General features: G+C 53.7%; 2 protein-coding genes across 6 annotated transcripts; both read right to left on the bottom strand.

Annotated features, from left to right (window-relative positions):
• Positions 1-411: 411 nt before the first annotated feature.
• CDHR5 (cadherin related family member 5) lies at positions 412-9,061 on the bottom strand. Of its 5 annotated transcripts, none has more exons than XM_084771872.1 (15): positions 8,889-9,061; positions 8,635-8,810; positions 8,244-8,294; positions 6,053-6,145; positions 5,811-5,912; positions 5,598-5,708; positions 5,338-5,508; positions 4,675-4,765; positions 4,497-4,594; positions 4,184-4,384; positions 3,944-4,057; positions 3,789-3,867; positions 3,007-3,690; positions 1,238-1,398; positions 412-939 (listed from the first exon to the last, which is right to left on the bottom strand). In XM_084771872.1, exons 1-15 carry the CDS (start codon positions 8,974-8,976, stop codon positions 478-480), a joined length of 2,682 nt encoding a protein of 893 aa, XP_084627998.1. In that variant the 5' UTR covers positions 8,977-9,061; the 3' UTR covers positions 412-477. The 5 variants fall into 5 exon arrangements, with proteins under 5 accessions (XP_084627998.1, XP_084627999.1, XP_084628000.1 ...); XM_084771873.1 differs by having other exon boundaries at positions 1,238-1,395; XM_084771874.1 differs by having other exon boundaries at positions 3,007-3,213; positions 8,889-9,059.
• Positions 9,062-10,667: 1,606 nt separating this feature from the next.
• On the bottom strand, positions 10,668-11,584 carry SCT (secretin). The gene is made up of 4 exons (XM_084754028.1): positions 11,373-11,584; positions 11,189-11,290; positions 10,979-11,083; positions 10,668-10,860 (listed from the first exon to the last, which is right to left on the bottom strand). The coding sequence occupies exons 1-4, from the start codon at positions 11,456-11,458 to the stop codon at positions 10,746-10,748; spliced, it is 408 nt and encodes a 135-aa protein (XP_084610154.1). The 5' UTR covers positions 11,459-11,584; the 3' UTR covers positions 10,668-10,745.
• Between the last annotated feature and the right edge of the window lie 4,288 nt (positions 11,585-15,872).

Here is a 15,872-nt window from a genome sequence, read left to right as displayed (position 1 = left end):
AATGACTGTGCATGTGGAGTAAGCAGTTCTGCCTCCTGGGCTTCCCTCAAGTGAAGCTGTCCCCATTGAGCAAGGAGCTGGAGAGCTCTGGCTAGGAGTCTGGGTCCCATCCCCCCCTTATCCCCGCCCCCGCCCCCCACCCCCACCCCACACACAGTGGGAGCTTGCGCTGCTAGCCACCTAGAAGCCCCCAGCTGGGCGCTCAAAGCAGATGTTTTACTCTCAGCGCTCCCTCCTACTTGCGCTTGGAGAGAAGTGGGGTTGGGGTTGGGGGGGGGGGGGTTGGGGGTGAAGTCGGAGGGAGTCGGGCGAGCGGACCACAACCGGAAAGAGGAGGCACGCGCGGTTGGCCTTTGTTGACCGACCTTTCCTGGCACTCGCTCCCTCCCACCCGCTTTATGACTCTGGGAATTCGAAAGTGCTACTTTAATAGGCGGAGGAAAAGGCGTGGCTTGGGGCGGAGAGTTGGGGTGCCCTCTAGATGTAAGTGTTGTCCACACCGGCGTGGAGGTGAAGATTCGTATTCTGGCCAGGGTCATCATCTTCGCTGCTCTCGCTTCCCGAGGCGCTGGCGCTGTCCGCGTCTGCAGTGGGCTCGTTGAGGACCACCACGTCAGCCTCCGCCCCGATGTCCTTGCCGAACCAAACGGCCTTGTAGCCGCCCTCCCCCTCAGGCCGTCGCTCCTTAGTGAGGATAGACCTCACGGCTGAAGGACTGTCCCCAGCCTGGACTGTGTTAGGAGAGCCCGAAGCTCTGGGCACAGGGCTAGGAGGCGCGGAACTCGGGGGCGTGGGGCTGGAGGACATGGGACTAGGGGGCTCAGAGGGTGGCTTGGAGGGCTCAGGGCCTGGCTCTGGCTGCGAGTCGGAGGTGGTTGACCAATTGGTCTTCTGGTCTGGCATGAAGGTCAGGTTATCGTAGCCATTCGGCTGTGGATGCTAAGGGTACAAGCAAGGGCAAAGGCATCACAGCCATGCTGGTATTTCTGCCAGTGCCTTCTGAACCCTCCAGTCCCATCGCTTGGCTCCCACTCTTCTCCTGCCCCCACCCCCACCCCCCAACTACCTGGTGTCAGCACACTCACCCTAGCCTACCTCTTATTTTCTTCCCCCTGTGAAGCTGTTTCCCTCCGGCTCTTCCTTTCCATGCCTCCATGACCCCTTTCTGTGATTCCCTCAGCCCTGGGTTAGCGCCCTTTCTACTCTACCCAGCTCAGCACCCCACCGAGGTCCTTACCGCAGCCTTGCCAGAGCAGCAATTGAGCCGGTGACGGTAGTGCTTATGGATGAGGATGACCAAGCCGATGAGGGCCAACAGCAGCAGTGCACCTAGCACCCCGCCCAGCACTGCCATGTCCACCGTGGAAAATCTCTGGCCATCACCCAGCTCGCCTTCTCCTGTCCAAGACACCCATTGACCACTTAACAGTTGGAACACCCCCCCCCCAAGCGTTTCCCTTTCCAACCTGAGCCAGGCTGAGGTACCATGAAAACAAGATAGACCCCCTCCAGCTGGCCCGTCACCTAGAGTTGAAGTTCTGAGAATAACTCCACCAGGAGCCTGCCTGGGGCATATACCAAGGCGCCTGGTGTCATAGCTGCCAGCTTCTGATCCACCAGGATGGCCTTCACAGGCACACTTCGCAGACAGCTGTAAGTGAACTTTGTCCTATGTGGCCTCAAGTCCAATTCTGAATACATGTTGCACTTAGACCAGAACCAGGGCTCGGTGACACTTGACAGTTTTCAGAGAACGATCGTCAGAAGCCAGCCACGTAAGACTGCCTCTGGTAACCACTCCTGTGGGACCGCTAGCCGTGCCTGGCCCTTTGTGACCCTGTACCTTGAAGGGTTTTGTGGGTACAGCCTAGTGACCCATACAAAGACCTTTCAGGGAACGTGTGTGTGTGTGTGTGTGTGTGTGTGTGTGTGTGTGTGTGTGTGTGTATGTGTGTGTGTGTGTGTGTTGTGTTGTGTTTTAAGTTTATGTAGTATGTGTATTTGAGTTGGTGCTACGTGTCAGGCATGGTGCATGTTGTGGCCAGAGGACAACCTGCAGAACTCAGTTTTCTTCTTCCACTATCTGTGTAGGACCCAGGGATCCAACTCAGGCTGTCAGGCAAGATGCTGAGCCATCTTTCTAGTCTCCATCTTATTTTGTAGGGTGGGGTCTTTTGCTGGCCCAGAGCTGGCTTTGTAGCTGCCTAGGCTATGTGGCCAGTGATTCCTAGTGTCCTTCCTGTCCCTAGCTTTCCAAAACTAGGGTTCTAAGTGCACTCCCTGACCCTGTGCTCCCCCCCCACCCCCACTCAACTGTTTGATGTGGGTTCTGGGGACCCAAATCCAGGTCCTCATTCTTAGAAGGCAAATACTTTACCAAGTGTGTCATCTCTCTAGCCATGGATCTTTGTTGTTTTTGTTTTAGCAACATTACCTCAGTTTGTTGCCCAGGCTAGCCCTGAATTCCTAGGCTCAAGTGATCCTCCCACCTAAGTCTCTCCAGTAGTTGGCATCACAGGTATGTACCACTACGCCCAGCCATAATTTTTTTTTTAAAAGTCATGTTCTTTCTGTGGAGCTGTGGCTGGACTGAAAGCCACTGTAGAGACCAGGCTAGACTGAATTCACAGAGATCTGCCTTTCACTAATTCCCCAGTGCTAGGTGTGAAGGGATATGTTAGGACACTCTGACAACTATAAAACCTTAATTTTTATCTTCTGTTTCCCTAGTTTTTGGAGTAGTGCTCCCACCTGAAGACCTTAAATACACATCATCCTGGGAATTATGGGACTTGCTGCCTCCAACATCTGCTTCTGCATCCTCACTTCACCCTGTAATGACCCCCTGTGCCATCTGTCTGGAACCAGGTACAGACTCCTTGGAGATGATCAGTGTGGTCAGGCCAGGCTTGCCTGGGTAGACCCTGTCCTAGAGTATATCCTAGACCTCCTGTCTGAGTCAAGGTGGGTGATAGTGACTCCAGGGCAAACAATGTGTTGGACTACCTGAAGGTGGGGGGCTCCTGATGGGCCCAGTGGCTGTCGGCTGAGAGGTTCCTGGCTTGGGGGCCGGTGTTGAGGCCCCACTGGGTGTGGTTGGCTGAAAAGAGGTGCTGGCCCCTGTAATGGGGACCAATGGCTGAGAGGTTCCTGGTTTGGGGGTCTCTTTTGAGCCCCCACTGGGTGTGGCTGGCTGAGAAGAGGTGCTGGTTCCTGTAATGGGGACCAATGGCTGAGAGGTTCCTGGTTTGGGGGTCTCTGTTGAGCCCCCACTGGGTGTGGCTGTCTGGGGAGAGGTGCTGGTTCCTGTAATGGGGACCAATGGCTGAGAGGTTCCTGGTTTGGGGGTCTGAGTTGAGCCCCCACTGGGTGTGGCTGTCTGGGGAGAGGTGCTGGTTCCTGTAATGGGGACCAATGGCTGAGAGGTTCCTGGTTTGGGGGTCTGAGTTGAGCCCCCACTGGGTGTGGCTGTCTGGGGAGAGGTGCTGGTTCCAAGAGTAGGGAGCCCCCCAGGTATGGGTGAGGAGGCAGGAGGACTCAGAGTCGTGCCTGTGGGTGGGAAGGGGCCAGCACTTCCCCCGGCACTGGTTGTGGCAGGTCCTTGAGACGTCCCAGAGGTCGTGGGGCTCTCCAAAGTGGTGCTACTTGAAGGCCCAGTTGTTCCTCCAGCTTCTGGGGGTGTGGGGGACTCTGGGGGTGGCATGTACAGAACTTGGGTTTGCCTCTGCCCCCAAATAATGCCTGTCCCAGAGGACAAGCCACCCTGCTTGGGGGCTCCGGGGGCTCACCTGTGGGCTCCCGCTCTGACACTCGGATCTCAACAACGGTAGTGGCTGTCTCGTTAGTCACAGTATTAGTAGCTTCTACCTGGGTCAGGAAAGGGCCTTGTTCCTTTTGGGTCCTTCTTCACCCCACACCCTTGGTCCCCTTCTCCCCACTCCACCTCTATATAGAAGACTCCTGCTTGCTCCATAGGCACCGTGGTGAGCACGATATCCCCTCTCATCGCGAACTCTGAGGAGTTGGTGACTTGATATGTGAAGGCCAAGTTGAGATCCTAGATGAGACTGCCATGAGAGCTAGCCCTGTCCATCCCAACCAGTCCACACAGAGAGGCAGACAGATAGACCAGGGTCCAGGGATGCTTACAGGGTTCATAAGTGGAAGGGAAGGGGCTGCATACCAGGAAGCCTGGGTACTGAGCCTGGATCCTCAGGATCTCCGAAGGGAAAATCTTGTCTTTCACTGCTGTGCCAGCCTCAGAACCAAGCACCACCGTGCCAAGGTACGGGCTCTGAGAGAACTGGAGCGGGACCCCAGTGACACTCCGAGCCTCCACAACGGCCTGGGTGACTGAGTAGCGGGCCTTATCAGCCTGGTCAGCCTGAGGTGTCAGGGGAAGCAGGCATGAGCAATGGGACTTAATGGATTTGGGGCTGCAGCTGGGGCTCAAGAGAACACGGGAGACCCATCTGTCATCCGGGACTGGTACCCACCCTGACGATCAGGATGAAGGTCATGGGGTCGGGGATACTTTTGGCCATCGTGAGGTTGCCAGAGTCTGCGTTGATGATAAATGTGTCATCTGTGTTTCCTGGGAGAATTCAGGGTAGAGTTTGGTGTCTGGTCCCTCCGTTGTAGAGTCCAGGCCCTGTGGGGCTAGCCCTCACTCACCATTCACAATGCTGTAGATGATGCGCTCGTTGATGCCCTGATCTCCGTCCACAGCATAGATGGGACCAGGACTCAAGATTACGGGGGATGGCTGTGGGGATAAGGGTATCTTGAGGTTGAATGGCTCCAGTTCTTACCTTCTTGTTGTCCCTCAAGAGCTGAAGCCTGAGTTGGAACATGGGGACGGGTAAGGGCAGTGCTTGCTTAGGACCAAGCTGCAGCCACAGCAGGACTCAGTGGCTGCAGGAATTTAAGAAGGAACACTTGCAGCCTCACGGAGGCCTCTCTGCACAACGGAGGCTGTGGGAGCCTTGGCTGGGCCCCACCTGCCTGGCAGCACCACTGGCCTCAGAGGAGACCGTCAGCTGGGTAAGGACAAGGAGGTAGCAGGTCCCTTATTAGCATGGAGCCCTCACTTCCCAGCAGACATCACAGGGTCCATACTCCTCACTGATTCTTGTCTGTATGCCCTCGCTGGCGCCGCCTCCCGCCCCCTCCCCCTCCGCTGAGGTAGCGAAGGGTAGTTAATGAAGGATCGGTTGTTCATTCACATTTGTTCATAAGCCTCTCAGGGAGCGTTGCTCGTCGTCATCGCTACCCTGAACCTCTTCTCTCTCAGCTCCAGATTCAAGTGGGACCCTGGGTTTCCTCACTCCCCATTACCAGCGTGTGTCCCGTGGGGACAACCCCATGGTACTGGGCATGGACGCAGGAGTAGCCATCTGAAAAGGAGCACGGCAGAAACCAGGGTGTCCGTAGGTCAGCTGGCAGCACGGTCAGGACCACGGTGGCAGTGGCTGTGTGGTTGAGCTTTTCATCCTCCTCCCAAGTGTCCTGTGGTAACAACCAGTCCCTGGCAGGTCAGACCCAGGTTGGGCGAGGGCCTAGAACAGCTAAGACTCAGGTGGACGCCGCCTGCTTACCCGTGCCAGCAGCTTGAAAGTCATGTTCTGATTCTTGTAGAAATCCAGGGAACGGGTCAGCATCAGCCCGGGGTAGCTTACACTCACCAGGGAGAAGAAGCTACTGGCATTCTGAGGAAGGGTGAGGAGGGGAGACTCTAGGTGAAGGAACTGAGGCCCCGAGGCATCAGAAGGGAGGGGTCAGGAATAAGCAGGGATGGGGAAAGCACTGACAGGGGTCACTTCCTGGAGAGTGTAGTACAGGGTGTCATCTTTGTCAGCATCTGTGGCCTTCAGCTCTGTCTCAGGGACGACGGTTGTACCCACTGCGGTGTCCTGGGGATGGAGAGGAGGTTGGTCTAGCCACGCTCTGGCTTCTGTCTGTAGATCTCCCTGATGGTGTCCCCCAGACACCTCTCTGTCCCTGTGCCTTCTTCATACTCAGACGGCACCATCTCTGGCTCCGCCGGACTCACCTCTCTTACGTTAAATTCCTTGATTGTAAAGCTGAATTGTGGAGCGTTGTCATTGACATCCAGGACAACCACAAACACTTGCAATTGTGTCACCTGCAGGAAAGTCGCCAACGTCAACCTCTGGCTGAGAAACTATGCTGATGCCCCCATATCCGTTCCTTTCTTCCCTTCTCAGCTCATTCAGGCAATCTGTCGCTCTTATTCACCAGACATGGGCGGCATCAACAATGTAGTGGCCTGTGGCCTCCTGTACCAGGGGGGACTGAGACTATAGGAATTAAACTATGGCCGGGCGTGGTGGCGCACGCCTGTAATCCCAGCACTCGGGAGGCAGAGGCAGGCGGATCTCTGTGAGTTCGAGGCCAGCCTGGTCTACGAAGTGAGTCCAGGACAGCTAAGGCTACACAGAGAAACCTTGTCTCAAAATAACAAACAAACAAACAAAAAACCCAAAAAAAACACCAAACACACACACACAAGAATGAAACTCCACTAAGTTCTAGAGTGTGACAGCTCGTGTGTGATGAATGTGCTGAGGAGAACCAGTGGCAGGCCTAGGGACGCAGGCAGCAAAATATCAAAGGAACTGAAATGTGGGCAGTCTCACAGCTTCAGAAACAGGTCTCCAAGAGAACAGCAGAGAAAGGAGCCTTTGGGTTAAAATCAACCTTCCTGCGACCCAGGGAGGAGAAGTGAACATAGCCAGGAGCCAGAGGACAGAGAGGAAAAGCTGTTCTTCTCAGTATGACAGATAGCAAAGGTCATGACGCTCCCCCTCTCCTCTCCTCTCTCTCTCTCTCTCTCTCTCTCTCTCTCTCTCTCTCTCTCTCTCTGTGTGTGTGTGTGTGTGTGTGTGTGTGTGTGTGTGTGTGTTGAAGGTGGAGCCGAGGAGCTCAACCATACTAGGCAGGTACTCTACCACTAAACTATACCTGAAAGGGTTATCATCAGCATCATCTATTTGAGTTATGTGTGGGTGACATGTCATGGTATAGGACAGGAGTGTAGGGTGTGAGAATTGCTCATGGTGGAGCAGAAAGTGTGTGGGGCTCTGCTATTTCTGTGAGCTTCCTTTTTAAAAATAAAATAACTTATTTTTTGTGTTATGTACATTGGTGTTTTGACTTCGTGTATATCTGTGTGAGGGTGTCAGATCTCCCGTAACAGGAGTTATAGACAGCTGTGAGCTGCCATGTGGGTGCTGGACTTGAACCTAGGTCCTCTGGAAGAGCAGTCAGTGCTCTTAACAGCTGAGCCCTCTCTCCAGGCCCCTCTGCGAGCTTCCTTTGGTAAAAGGCTGAAAATGTGAGGTAGGGTAAGTGGACCATGTAGAGTAAAAGGGTTGGGCACCTCCCTAAGGAGACGACATTTCCATGCTAACCAGAGCAGGCAAAAGCAATGTGCACACCAGGCCAGAGTCTGCATACCCCTAGCTTTGCATGCCCAGCTCTGAATTTAGCTTTGACTTCCAGTAAGAAAATGTGGAAGTTTCTATGTGAGGCCATACAGGGTTCTCTTTGTGATGCTAGGGATTTACTGGGTGGAGAAGGGAGAGAGGAGGGCAAGGGGCAAGAAAGCAGCAAGTGGCCAGGCGTGGTGGTGGCGCACGCCTTTAATCCCAGCACTCGGAAGGAAGACAGGTGGATCACTGTGAGTTCAAGGCCAGCCTGGTCTACAAAGTGAGTCCAGGACAGCCAAGACTACACAGAGAAACCCTGTGTCAAAAAAAAAAAAAAGTAAAAAGAAAAAAAGAAAGAAAAAGGAAGGAAGGAAGGAAGAAAGAAAGAAAGAAAGAAAAGAAAAGAAAAGAAAAAGAAAGCAAGCAAGTAGAGCTATTAGAAGGGTCAGAAAGGGGGGCTGTTGACCAAGGCCCCATGGGACTAGAGGTAGGAAGAGTAGGTCTGACTCTAACTGAGGCACAGCCAACCTTGGGTGGGGTGACAACAAAAGTGGCCTAAGTGAAGGTGTCTCCCAGGGGAGGGGTGAGGGGCAGACTCAGGGTCTCGGGGTGTTGCCTCAATACACGGCTCTAAGTTAGCTGAGTTTCAAGCTGGAGCTCAGGGCAGAGTCTGGGCTAAAAGAAGGATGAGTGTGGCCAGGAGAGAGCTGCTGTTCAGACTCCCTGGGGTGAGGTCATGGAAGAGTGATCTTGGGGGACTCTGCCAGAGGGCAGGTGATGGGGTTGACTTACCACAACGTTTCCTCTCTTACATTCCAGGACTGCCTGCAGCAGTGAGTTTTCCTGAGAACGAAGCCAGGGGCCCTGTGAGTCACCTGCCACATAGGGCACCCCACTGCCCTAGGCTAGGAGAGTGTGGCTAGGAAGGCCGGTAATTCTCCAAGGCCCTGGTCATTGGTGGAGAATCCTGGGTGTAGGGGACACCTGGTAACTTTGTTCCCTAATAGGCCCACCCCTCAGTACAAACCATCCAAACACTAACTAGGCCCCAAGGGCTCCTCACTATCTGGGGAAGAGAGATCCCTTCGTTCCTCCTGCCCTGAATCTTCTCTAGGCTAGAGGAACGGCTGCTGATGTGGTCTGTCTCCAAGAGGGCACATCCCATCCAGCATACAGCCTGTACCTCGTAATCTGGAATCACGGTGAGAAACAGCTGATTATTGTCGACCTTAAAGGCAGAAGGAGTGGACGCGTCTCCCAGGGTCACCGCATAGTCTTTCTGAGTTGAAATGTTCAACAGTGGCTCAGAGACATTAGTGTTCTCCACAACTTCAAATACGGTCTGGTTCACAGAGCAGCCTAGAAAGTTGCAAAGGAGAAGTTGGTGCCTTCCACCCCATCTACCACCTACCCATCCTGCCCCTGTCCGGCACATACCCTGGGCCACGGTCCCTGGAGGTTGGCCAAAAAGCACTATAAGCGATGACAACATCAGGAAAGGCCACAGGAGGGCCGGAGCCCCCATGGCGGTGACTGTCACTTGGAAGAAGGGTACAGCCTGCTTGGTTCCAGGGCTGGTACAGTTCCTGCCTTGGGCGACCTTCGCCCCTGCCAGGCACCGCCTCATTTTTATGACCCTTTACAGATGGCCTCTACCAAGGGGGCTCCCGCAGGCCGGCACTGAGAGGGGACATGAGGTCATATTTCAGCCTGGACTCCCAGGAAACTAACTGGGAACTCAACCCATAGACACTATACATAAGGTATAAAAAAAAAAAAAACTTGAGAGCCACTGGGAGTGGGGAGCAGGCCAGGTGAAGCCATGGCAAGGCTGAGGCCCATAGGTCTAAGGAAGCTGAGTCACAGCTGGGAGGCTGGGAGCTGGAGGAGGCTATGGGGAGATCAGAAAGGGTTAAGGTGGGGCTGGGGAGAAGCTGAGGGGCAGAACCTGGTGCCTGGCTGGAGTCTTGGAGCACTGGGCAGGAATGGATGGGCTGGGAGAGCACTAGGGGACCTGGAAGAGGAGCGGGAGGAGGTGGATCAGGGCTGGGGAGATTGGGGGGGGGCAAGAACAGGGGTGTGGGCTGAGCCACTGGTCCTGGGTTTCCTCCTACCCATGTCAGGATGACCCTCATCTCTCTTTCTCTTCCATGTCCTTTAGCAAAATCATCCCAGAGCCATATTGCTTTGCTTTCCTTCTCTGCTCCACTCACACAGGAAAAGGCTATGTCCTAGTGTGTTCCTGCCTGTCAGGGAAACACAGCAGTTGCCCTGGGGAAGGGCCTGGCACAGCCTTGATGAGTAATAGAATGCCAGGGGGCCCTTTGAGCCACAGCTGGGAGCTGAGGCCGGGAGAGCCACTGTCTGATGGGAGACAGAAATCCTGGTGAGGACACAGCCCAGGCCTCCGTGAGACCTGTTCTCGTCTTTCTTGCTTCCTCCTACAAGCCCTGAGAGCTGGGGAGAGGCCTTCAGGTGGGGCCAGGAGGGTGGTAGGGGGTATTGTTGTTTATTGTTGTTGTTGTTGTTGTTTTTCGAGACAGGGTTTCTCTGTGTAGCCTTGGCTGTCCTAGACTCACTTTGTAGACCAGGCTGGCCTCGAACTCACAGAGATCCGCCTGCCTCTGCCTCCCAAGTGCTGGGATTAAAGGCGTGCGCCACCGTGCCCGGCTGGTAGGAGGTTTTATATTGAAGGGCCCTGCGGAGCCTTCACCACTCTGGACCTTTGCATGGCTGCTTTAGATGTGTAAAAGCCTTCGCGAGGAGGCTCCAGGCCTCTGTCAGGACTGAGCACTTTGTCCTATGACCCCTCACTGATCCCTTAGCTGCCTACTGGGAGATGACATCACTGTCCAGGTATGTATTCAGGTCCTCCCGTTCATGAATAACCTGTGTCGGCCTGGCGTGGGTCTCCTTACCACTCTGTACACCCTGACTACATGGCTGGACCAGGGTGGGGATCCCCAATCCCTGGAATTTTTGCTAACTGGACCACAGGGCAGGGTGGAACAGTGGTTCAGCTGGGAAATGAGGAGGTCAGTTGATGACAGAGATAAGGAAGAAATGTCCTAGCTGGCCTCCCAGTTCAAAGGACAACTGGGTGTGGTCCTAGCCATTGAATGAGCTGGATGGAGCTGTCCACACCTGCCAGGCTCACCGAGCAGGGCTGCCTGGATGTTATCAGACACCACACACCACAAGCCAGAAGACCAGGGTCTCAATTCCTTCTTTATTGATGTCAAGGACAAGCAAACCCTACTCCAGCCAGGCTCCTGGAGAATCCCCGTCCCTCCCTCATCTGGGCTGCCTGGTCGCTTCAGTCCATTCTGAAACTTTGACAGCAGATCTTGGTCCAGGAGGCAGCCAGAGAGACGGGAACCCATCCAGGGAGAACCTGGGGAGTAGCAGCCTGTGGATGGTGACAGCTGGTTAGGGAACTAGGAACTGGCCATCAGAGTGCATGCACCCTCGTGGCCTGGGGAACAGGAAGGGTACTTTTGGAGTCCAGCCGTGGGTAGAGAGCTTACCAATCGTGTAGGGCCTGAGGGTTCGACCACAGCAAGCAGAACTGGTCTTCTGAGGCCTTGGACTGGGACAGGCTCTTCTCTGGGGTATTTTCTGGGTCCTGCTCGCTGTGCCCCACCCCCAACCCCAAATTAGAATTAGTAGTGTACTGGGGTGTGGCAGGCTGCTGGTAGGGGACCGTGTCAAGCCTGTCCCATACCTCCCTGGCTCACCTGCGTTTTCCCACCAGACCCTGCAGCAGGCGCTGCAGCCTGGCGCTGTCCTGCAGGCGGCTGAGCTCGCTGGTGAACGTCCCATCTGAGTGCCTTGGGGTTCTGGGGAGAGGCAGAGCCAGAAGGGTCAGAGAAAGATGGTGGGGGCGTGGCCGGGATGAAGAGGATTCCCGACCTCGCTCACCTGGGAGCCGCAGGGAGCGCAGTGGAACCTGCTAGCAGCAACAGCAGCAGCAGCATTAGCGGAGGCGGGAGTCTCAGAGGCTCCATGGTCCGGCTATGGATGTGATGAGCTCTGCAGCTGAGCCCCGTGCAGCCGCTTTATAGCTGCCCCGACGGCAGGCGAGGGGCTCCAGCACCGCCCCGGCTCCGCGCGGCCGGCCGCGCCCCATCGATTGCTGGAAGGTCAGGGCCGCCCCCCCAGCTGTCGTCCGGCCACCTCCTGTCCCCACCGCCGCGTTGGCGCCCCTCAGATGGCTGGGCGAGGTGGGGGGGAGTAGAAGGGTAGTGCTATCAGGTAGCGAAGCGGACACCTGCATCTGGCACCAGGGGCAGGGAGCATGGGATGGCGGTTCAGGACAGGCAGCGGGAACCTCACTTTGAGGCCTCAGCTATCCTATTGAAGCCTAGCCCAGACCGAGACCCATCTTCTGGAAGGGGCTGTGGGTGTGTTGAGGAGCCTAGGAGGGACAAGTGGACGACAGAGGAGGAAAGAGGCCAGAGTCCTAGCATTCCTGGGCAGGAGGACCGTTTGTAAGGTCAGCCCAGCACCGGAAGCAAAAATGGGAATCCTCTTAGGCTTGTGGTTGCATTTTTGGATGGGAGGAAATAACCTATTCATATTGGTAACAGGAGGCGGAGATGGGTTAGAACAAGAGGGGAAAAAAAAAAAAAAAAGAAGCAGGTGCATAGAGGTTGTAGGGAAGGGACGAGAAAGAGCTATGGATGGGGACTGATGACAAACGGGCTTGCAAAACATCCTTCTACCTGGAGTCCTGGACTATAGTGGTAAAACACTAGTCTAGCAGGAACCAGGACCTGAGTCCAACCCAGCACCAAAACCTGAACCCAAAAGACAACCCTTAAGATCAAATTACAAACAGAACGAACTGTTTGAGCTAGCTCTCAGGTAAAAATCGCATGCTTTTTGTTACTGGGAGTGGTTTGGTTTGGTTTAGCTTTTGGGGACAGAGTATTTAGTTCAGGCTGTTTGGGCTCACTATATAGCCAGAGCTGGCCTGGAACCCTCAACAATTTTCTTCCCTTTTCTTCCCTTGGCCTCTCAGAAGCAGAGACTGCCAGCAGCGTAAACCACCAAGTTCGGCCAGACTTGCATTTGGTCGGGGAGGGGCCAGGTGCTGAGCTGCAAGTTCTTTGTGTTGAATTGTTTGAGGACAAGGTCTCATGAGGCCCAGGCTGATGGCGAGTTTGTCACTTATCTTAGGGTAACCTTGAGCTTCACGTCTCCCTGTCAGTATCTCTGGGGTACTGGGATTGCGGGGTGGGAGTGAGGTGGGGTGCCAATGCGCCTGGTTTTAAATGGTGTTAGGAACGGAGCTTGGAGTTTCACACATGCTAGGCTAGCACTCTAGAGAGCTGCCCATTCCCAACCTCTACATGAGGCTTTGAAAACAGCAGACTTCATGCGTTAGAGCAGTTTTCAGTTTACAGTAAAACTGAACTGAAAGTGTGCCATGCAGTTCCCTAATGCCCCTCACACACTCCCTCCCCAGAATCTTTTTTGGGTTTTTTTTTTTTTTGTTTGTTTGTTTGTTTTGGGACACAGGATTTCTCTGTGTCTCACTCTGTAGACCAGGCTGGCCTCAAACTCACAGAGATCCACCTGCCTCAGTTAACCAAGCACTGGGATTAAAGGCGTGGACCATGGTCAACCCGGCAGTGTCGTCAAGGCCTGCAGTTGTTACCAGTGGCTACTTGGGGATTGTCACTCTATAGGGTTGGGCAGTGTATACTGGCATGGATCCAGTCTAACAGTATCAGATCCTGGTCACAGCCCTGAAAGTTCCCTGTGGCACTTTACTCCTCCTGCCCTCCTCACCGATGCTGCTGTGGTCTCAGAGCTGGAAGCACAGGTTGTATCCTTTTCACAATGGCTTCCACACGGGTGGGTGGGTGGGTGGGTGGGTGCACGGAAGTCAGAGGACAGCTTGTAGGACTCAGCTTTCTCTTTCTCCCCTGTGGGCTCCAGGGGTCAGACTCAGGTGGCCAGGCTTGGCAGCAGGGGCCTCCACTCGCCGAGCCCTCTCGCCTGCCTCACACTGGCTTCTTTCACTCGGCAATAATCATTTACATCTGCTTTGAATCTTTTCATGGCTCAGTAGCTCAGTTCTTTCTGGGGCTTTAGCAATGTTCCACTGTTTGAATGGACCAGTGTGTTTATCCACTCACCCAGTGAAGGACATTTGCGTTGTTTCCAAGTTCAGGCATCTATAAATAAAGCTGCTATGGTGGTGTGTATGTGTGTGTGTGTGTGTGTGTGTGTGTGTGTGTGTGTGTGTGTGTGTGTTACAGACATGGCTCGGTGGTAGAGCACTTGCTTACTATGCATGAGGCCTATGTTCAATACTCAGGACCATAGGGGGAAACGAAGCATATGTCAGTCCTGACCAGGGGAACCATAGACATGACACTAAAATCAAATCCCTGAGTAAATAAGCACAAGGAAGAAGGCAGGTGGTTAGTGAGCAATGACCTACAGGGACACTGGGAGGCAGGAGGTTGTCCTCCCCTAGTCAGGCATCCTGGTGTCACAGAGCCTCGGCAGGAAGACTGATGGTCAGGCCATGGGGAGGGAGCAGGACAATGGCTGCTGCCCTACAAGGGCGGCTGTACACTGACGTCAGAGGAGGGTGGCAGAGCTGTCAGAGGTCGTGTCTGGAAAGGGCTTAAGAAAGACCCTGAGAGGGGGCTGGAGAGATGGCCCAGAGGTTAAAAGCTCTGATTGTTCTGCTATTCTTCCAAAAGTCCTGAGTTCAATTCCCAGCAACCACAACATGGCAGCTCACAACCATCTATAATGTGACCTAATGCCCTCTTCTGGCCTTCAAACACTGTATACATAATAAATAAAACCTTTAAAAAAGAAAAAGAAAGAAAGACCCTGAGAACTGGTGGCATATGCACTTGGGAGGTAGAGGCAGGAGGCTCTCTATGAGTCTGAGGCCAGCCTGGTCTATAGAGAGAATTCCAGGCCTGCCAGGGCTACAAAAAGTGACCCTGTCTCCAAAAAAAAAAAAAAAAAAAAAAAAAAAAAAAAAAAAAAAGTGGTGGTCCCTGAGAGATTGCTTTGTTAGTGTACATGGGAAGCCAGGAGCAAAGCAAAAAATGCATGCATTCTAGCTGCATGGTAGCCATTAGTGATAGGTTACAATCACTTAGAGTTTGTAAGGCGGTTGTGCTGGCTTACCCCTAAAATCCCAGTCCTGGGAAGTTGAGGCAGGGGGACTGTGAGTTTGAGGCCAAGCTTGGGCTATGTCACAGTTTTGGAGCCGGGACTCTCAGTTGAGGGCACTGCCTTTGGACAAGACTATGGGGGCGTTTTCTTGATTAATGGTTGATGTGGGAGGGGCCTAGCCCACTGTGGGCGGTGCCATTCCTGGTCAAGTGAGCCCAGGTTACATCAAAACAAAATCAACTGTGCAAGCCATGCATGGCGAAGCAAGCAGGTGATCAGGGCTCTTCTGTGGCCTCCACTGCAGCTCCTGCCTCCAGAATCCCACCTGGGATTCTCTCAGTGATAGGGTTTAACCTGTAAACTGAATAAAGTTTCCTCCCCAAGCTGTTTTTGGTCATGGTGTTTACAACAACATAGGGAAGCAAACGGAGACAGGCTACCTAGTGAGACAATGTTTAAAAACAAACAAACAAAAACAAAAAAGGAACCTATCATGGCCTGACATAGTAGTACATGTTTTTTGTTTTTGTTTTTGTTTTTGTTTTTAGACAGGGTTTTTCTTGTAGTCCTTGCTATCCTGGACTGACTTAGTAGACCAGGCTGTCCTTGAACTCACAGAGATCCACTTGCCCCTGCCTCTCTGAGTGTTTGGATTACAGGCATGTGCCACCAAGCCTGCCTCTACTCAGTGGTACATACTTTTAATTTCAGCACTCAGGAGTCAGGCAGGTGGGCCTCTGTGAGTTCAAGGCTAGCCTGGTCTATAGAGAGAGTTCCGAGCCAGCTAGGACTACAAAGAAAGATTGTCTTAAAACAAAAACAAACAAACAACATAGAAAAAGAGGACTTACTTGTGTCTTTCCATGCTCCAGACAGGCTGCCTCAATTATTAGAGGGGAGCGTGGCCTTCCCCAGCTGTTTCTGTTTCCAGGAGGCATTTGCAGTAGTTGAGAGAAGAGTCCTCGGTAGGCACTGGAATCTGAGGCTGTACGGATGGGGAGCAGGGGAGGTCTATGTTCCCCGAAGACCCTCGCCTAGGAGGGCACCAGCAATTAGCCTCCCAGAGCTCAATGAAGATCCAGAAAAATAACAGCCATCACAATGCACCCCTCAGGAAGGGCCAGGTATCCGGGTGTGGTGACGCAAACCTAGCACAGGAGAGACCAAGGGAAAGGATTTCTGCAAGTTCAAGACCAGCCTGGGCTACATATTAGACCTCATCTGAAAAAAAAAGAACAGACTAAGTATTGGGTATATGAATGAGCTGCC

Source organism: Acomys minous, assembly GCF_964271855.1.
Source record: "Acomys minous genome assembly, chromosome: 2".
In the NCBI taxonomy this organism is placed as follows: domain Eukaryota; kingdom Metazoa; phylum Chordata; class Mammalia; order Rodentia; family Muridae; genus Acomys; species Acomys minous.
This window is presented reverse-complemented; position numbering and strand designations above follow the sequence as displayed.

What these genes read in the sequence shown, in the direction of transcription:
- CDHR5 (XM_084771872.1), bottom strand. Translation starts at nt 8,976, where the DNA reads ATGGGGGCTCCGGCCCTCCTGTGGCCTTTCCTGATGTTGTCATCGCTT. An exon ending in CTCTCCAGGAAGTGACCCCT is followed by an intron (nt 5,709 to 5,810) that starts GTCAGTGCTTTC and finishes ACCCTTCCTCAG; the next exon opens with AATGCCAGTAGCTTCTTCTC. An exon ending in CAGGAGTCTTCTATATAGAG is followed by an intron (nt 3,868 to 3,943) that starts GTGGAGTGGGGA and finishes TTCCTGACCCAG; the next exon opens with GTAGAAGCTACTAATACTGT.
- SCT (XM_084754028.1), bottom strand. Translation starts at nt 11,458, where the DNA reads ATGGAGCCTCTGAGACTCCCGCCTCCGCTAATGCTGCTGCTGCTGTTG. An exon ending in GCGCTCCCTGCGGCTCCCAG is followed by an intron (nt 11,291 to 11,372) that starts GTGAGCGAGGTC and finishes GCCTCTCCCCAG; the next exon opens with AACCCCAAGGCACTCAGATG. An exon ending in GGTCTGGTGGGAAAACGCAG is followed by an intron (nt 11,084 to 11,188) that starts GTGAGCCAGGGA and finishes GGTGGGGCACAG; the next exon opens with CGAGCAGGACCCAGAAAATA.